The 6,000-nt window shown below is 42.1% G+C and overlaps 1 protein-coding gene across 4 annotated transcripts in view; it reads left to right on the top strand.

Moving 5' to 3' along the window:
• Positions 1–924, top strand: part of ANXA13 (annexin A13) — a 61,237-nt gene extending 60,313 nt beyond the window's left edge. For all 4 annotated transcript variants that reach the window (XM_005885166.2, XM_014532460.1, XM_005885164.2 and 1 more), the window contains one exon: positions 359–924. In XM_005885166.2, coding sequence (XP_005885228.1) covers positions 359–478 — 120 coding nt within the window. In that variant the 3' untranslated portion in view covers positions 479–924. The remainder of the gene's footprint in view (positions 1–358) is intronic.
• Positions 925–6,000: the final 5,076 nt, after the last annotated feature.

Consider the following 6,000-nt stretch of genomic DNA (forward strand, 5'->3'; position numbering starts at 1 on the left):
CTTTTGCCCAGTGCTGCTACCTAAGAATGAGTTATTTTTAAATAACTGTAAAAATTTCAAAAGAAAAGTAAAATTTTGCAACATATAAAAATCATATGAAATTCAAGCTGTAGTGTCCATGAAGTTTTACTGGAATATATGCACATACACACATAGACGCCTCTGCAACCTTTGGGGAGCTGAACTCAGTTTTCCCTTTCTCATCCACAAAATAAGACGAATAATGGCCCCCACTTCTAAAGGTTGCTTTGAGGCATAAATGAGCAAAGGAGAATAACATGCTTAGCAGAGTGCTGCTGCATTTATGGTGAACACGCTGTAAATGCTGTCTCCATTGCTCTTGTCTTCTCTCCTACAGGTTGACCTTCAGGGGATAAAAGCGAAGTTCCAAGAGAAGTATCAGAAGTCCCTCTCTGACATGGTTCGCTCGGACACCTCTGGGGACTTCCGGAAACTGCTGGTAGCCCTCTTGCACTGAACCAAGCCAGAGCGGTAGGAGCACAGGGAGGAACCATCTTTGTCAAGAGCCTGTTCCAAACAAGATTTGCAAATGTGACTCCAGCACGAAAAGCCTTCGAAAATCCTGGTTTATTTTCTTGGCAGCTTCAGCAGTGCAGCCAGGCCAGGCTGTTTAAGTCAAAGACCGCAGCCTCGAGATGCTTGAGCAGGTCACCCTTGAACACCAGCTTAGCAAGGGTCTGGGCTGCCTCTTAACTTTCCTTTAGCATGGTAACTGAATGCTTTAAATGCACAAATGAAATCAGCAGGTGATGAAAATAACTCTCCATTTGTGGTGGTAAAAAATTTAGAAGAATACATATCGCACAGGGGTATGTGTGTTCTGGGTAAAGATTGAATGATTAAGGTACAGGAAAGACAAAATTAACCAATTCATTAATTTTCCTTCTGTGTGTTCAATTTCAAAGCCTCAATGTTAATTAAAGTTGTGGATTATGCTTCCATCAGCTGCTTTTACTAAGACTGGGTTGATTAATTTTGGCTCTTGTCCTAGAAATATGTGCCTCGTGAAACTCAAACATATTTGGGGAAATGCAAACAGTTTTATTTATTACTAATCACCAAGGATAGTCATCAAGGCCAGCAGCAAGGAAACAATTGACTTGCCTATGAGAAATATAACTAGAGGTAAAATCTACTAATCTGTTACCTGGTTTAAATGGGTTTTCTTGCTTCTGTAGACATTTGAGCCACTTGAGTCTTCCATCTGATCTTCAAATACAATTAGGCTGGGCACAGTGCCAATAGGATCAAGGTCAATGAGCTGATGCTTAAATGGATTGGTTCCGCACCAATAGCATCTCTGTTCCAAGATGTTTGTCTCATGTGGCTTCATGTTGCTAGACACAGAGGGGCCTGTCAAGAGAACATGGGCACTTTGACCCAACAATTATAGTTATCATTCATTGGATGAGTATTTGTGTCTGGCACTGCTAAGTAGCATACTTTCATATGTAATCTTCTTAATAGTCCCATGAGGTTAATATTACTACTATTTATCAGTTGAGGAAACTGAGACATTAAATAACCTGGCTAAATTCATTTGCAAGTGATAGAGTTTGGGTTTTAATTCAGGGCTGGTTGAGTTCAGAAATTATACGACTAACTGCCTTTCTTGGAAAAATAACACAAAGTAATGGGTCTGTATTCATTCACCTGTTTAATTCCCTACTACCTTCCAATCACTATGCTGGGCTTTGGGGATACAAATATAAGTAAGTAGAATACTGGCCATGCCTTGGGCAGTTCATTCCCAGGTCAGTAATAGAGACAGATGCTTCCGATATTCAACAGAATGCTGTAAGTACATGAATACAGGCATGTAAAGCTCTCTACCCATGCGCAGAAGAGGGGACAGGCAGCTCTGCCTGGGGTAACTTGGGAACATTTCAAAGGGATACACTTGTGTTGGGTTTTGAAGAAAGTATAGAAGGTCTCCAGAGAAACAGAGAAAGAAGGGCTTGGGCAGAGGCTCAGAAGCATCAAGGAACTCCATTGTTCAGGAGGCAATGATACCCTTTCTCCTGAGGCATGGATATGGTGAAAGGAAGGAAAGGGTTGGGGAGGCAACAATGCAGCTGCCACAGAGTTTTCTTGAATCCCATTAGCAATGGTTTTGCCTGCCAAGTGTGGGCCTGGGCCTTGGGGCAATGGCAACGTTTAAGTGAGGAACATTGGGCTTTGGGAAATCACTTTGGTTGTGTAATCAACAACATACAGCAGATAGTCCAAACCAGGGGTCCTCAAACTTTTTAAACAGGGGGCCAGTTCACTGTCCCTCAGACCGTTGGAGGGCTGGACTATAGTTTAAAAAAAAACCTATGAACAAATGCCTATGCACACTGCACATATCTTATTTTGAAGTAAAAAAACAAAACGGGAACAAATACAATATTTGTATTTGCATGTGGCCCGCGGGCCGTAGTTTGAGGACCCCTGGTCCAAACACTCAGTATAGGAATACATGTCATGGTGTGTCTTTCTAGTGGCTATAACATGGTGATTAACAAAAGTTATGTTCACATTCATGTTCTCAATATACTGAGCAATGTGTCTCTGCCCCGCAGATGGAGTCTGGCTTCTCCAACAGCAAGACACCAATGCACAGGATTCCTCCAGGCTACAAACAAACTGTCTCACACCACATTACAGCCAATAAAAATGCCTCAGATAAGCTCCCAGAATCTAGATAAGCCAAGAAATGAGGGTGCCATAAAACTAGATGTGGTATTCAGCTCTCTGTATCAACAAGGGAGAGCTGCCATGTTCAATTTAGAGAGATCAGAGAGAAGTCCAGGCTGCATGTTTATGCCACTGCAATTTCTTGTGTGACCAGGCCATAGGGTGCAGACCAGAATGTTGGGAGACACAGGATCAGGAGAAAGAAAAGAAGTGGCCAGGGAGAATATTTCAAAATAAACTTCTAATTTTTTTTTTATTTTGTCTTATTTCTGTAAATTTTAGATCTATAGAAAAGTTGTAATGAGAGTTTCCCATATACCCTACTCCCAGTTTCCCTAACATTAATATGGTACATTTGTCATGACTTATGAACTAATGATAGATTATAACTGAGTAAAGCCCACACTTTATTTGCATTTCGCTAGTTTTTACTTAATGTTGTTTTTCTGTCCCAGGTTCCCATGAGAATATCACATTACATTTAGTTGTAATGTCTCTTTAGGCTCCTCTGGACTGTAACACTTTCACAGACTTCCCTTGCTTTTGTTGACCTGGGCAAGTTTTCTGTGGACTGTCCTTTAGGCTGGATCTGTATGATGTTTTTCTCATGGTTAGACTGGGGCTATGGGTTTTGGGGAGGAAGATCACAGAGGTGAAGTGCCATTCCCATCATATCGAGGGGACATGCTATTAACATGATGTTGATCACCTGGCTCAGGCAGTGTTGGTCAGGTATCTCCACTGTACTCATTAAAAGGAAGTCACTGTGTACTGCCCACACTTCAGGGTTAGGGAGTTATGGTCCACTTCTGTGAGTGGAGAATTTTACATAAATTATTTTTGATTCTTCTGTATAGGAGGCTTGCCTGTTCTTCCTTTATTCATCTACTCAATAATTTATTTATATCAGTATAGATTTTGTACTTTGGATTTAATCCAATACTATATTATTTACTTTGTTGCTCAGATTGTTCCAGCTTTGTCTATTGGTAGCTCTTACAGTTGGCTCCTATGTCCCTTTGATTCACCCCTTCACTTGGCTTTTGTGTATTTCTTTAATTTCTGGCACTACAAGATGTTCCAGGCCCATCTTGCATATTCTCTGCCCAAGTCCTACAATATGCCATTTGTCCACAGTGCCCTGGTTCCTTTTATTGGATAACTAGAGGCCCGATGCATGAAAATTCATGCACTGGAGGGGGGGGGGGTCCCTCAGCCTGGCCTGCCCCCTCTCACAGTCCGGGAACCCTCAGGGGCAGGAGGCGACCCGGCGATCAGGGGAAGGCGAGGCCCCATCACACCTCTGCTGCTGCCACTGCCAGCAGTGCAAGCCTTGGCCAGCTCTGGTTACCTGAGCCTCGGGCAGGCCTGGGTAGCTGGGCAGCCACCATCTGAGGTTTGCCTGCGCCTCAGGCCGGCCCTGGGTGGCTGGGGGGCTGAGGGGACTGGGGGACTTCAGAGGTAGGCATGCAGAACGGCCAGGCCTGCCACTCCGGTAGGGCTGAGGGGACTAGGCACCGCCATCTTTGTGGCTGTGGGCATGGCAGTCAATTAGCATATTCCCTCCTTATTGGCTGTGGGCACCGCCATCTTTTTGATGGCGTGAGGGTCAATTAGCATATTCCCTCTTTATTAGATAGGATGGTATTAGAAACCAAGATCTGGATATTGGGTGTGCTCATGGCTACTGGAGTGTCATAGATTCTAGGCCCACTTAGTGGACAGAACTAGGAAATATAGGTGTATATACTAAAACATGTATCAAATGTCTATATTTGTACATATATTTAGAAAGGTGACATAGATATAGGTGTAGATGTAGGTAGAGATATAAGTACAGATATAGACATAGATCCATTTGAATCTATATTAAATTAGACATGAGTTCATATGAGGTCTTTAAGTTTCATCCAGTACCATCTGATTCATGCTAGAAGGGGGTTTTGACTTCTTGAAAATGGCACAAACAAGACAGTAGAAAGAAAGCTCCTAGCAAAAGGATCCATGCAAACCACACAGTGCCCTGTATGTGCCACTGATTACATTTCCATTTTGAATGGCAGATTTCGTCCTGGGTCTGGGGAGAAGGGGAAGGCCATGGTTGAGTGGTTCTCAGACCTCCACTACCTAGTACCCAAGGAATTGTCCTTAGGTTTCGAAGAGAATGCTCCATGACTTCTTTGTGACTAAACCAGAAATACTGATGTCTTCAGTTCCTAAGATAACCAACTTACAGGGAGCTCAAAATATGTTTAGCCAAGACTCATACCATGTAAGGGAAGGGAAAACAAAGACCACCTTCAGTGTCAGAATCAAGACAGTGGGTTTTCATATCAGTCTCTTCCTGTTCATCTTTTTTGGTCCCCAATAAATGTCACTTCAGGATTGCTTAGAACAATGACATATCAGGACAAAAGAGGCCTGAGGCACTTTTAGACTAGAAGAAAAAAACATTGGTTTTGAATCATTTCTGACTATGAATAATGTGGACCCAGATAATATGACTCACAAACCAAAATGAACACACTAATTGGCTAAATTCTGTACCCAACCCAAGTATTAACTTTTTTTTTTTTTTACAATCAAAGTGGTTGTTTTTAAAATCCTACTGAACCAGTTCAAATCAGAACCAGTCTTTGGAAAAGGTTGAGCCAGAAGAAAAAATCATCAGAAAAGCAAAATCATTTCCAAACAAGTATTGCATTCACTTCAAGTGTCTGGCACATGCAAATATACATCGTGTGTGCAATTCTATTAGTAGGACCACTTTTAATTGAATTTTATTTAACCTACTAGACACATTAACCAACATGCCCAGTCCTCTCTACAGATGCTCTGAAGGCTGGAGGGTGGTGTGGGACTGGGTAGGAAGTCCTCTCTCTCCTGGTAGCTCATGCATTTTGCAAGAGTGCATTGTATTTATTCTGAAACCTGTTTATACATATTGCACTCACTATTGTAATTACATAATTTAATTAAATATTAAACAAGCTGATTAACCATAAATGCAAAACAATGACTTCTTGTTTTTCTGAAAGCTAAATTGAATACCCCAGGAAGACTAGATAAAGATGTGCTACATTTAAAATAAGGACAGCCTGGCCAGTGTGGCTCAGTGGTTGAGCATCAACCTATGAATCAGGAGGTCACAGTTCAATTCCCAGTCAGGGCACATGCCCGGGTTACCGGCTCAATTCTCAGTAGAAGGCATGCAGGAGGCAGTCAATCAATGATTCTCTCTCATCATTGATGTTTCTACCCCTCTCTCCCTCTCCCTTCCTCTCTGAAATCAATATATAT

This window comes from Myotis brandtii, unplaced genomic scaffold (assembly GCF_000412655.1).
Source record: "Myotis brandtii unplaced genomic scaffold, ASM41265v1 scaffold896, whole genome shotgun sequence".
Classification (NCBI taxonomy): domain Eukaryota; kingdom Metazoa; phylum Chordata; class Mammalia; order Chiroptera; family Vespertilionidae; genus Myotis; species Myotis brandtii.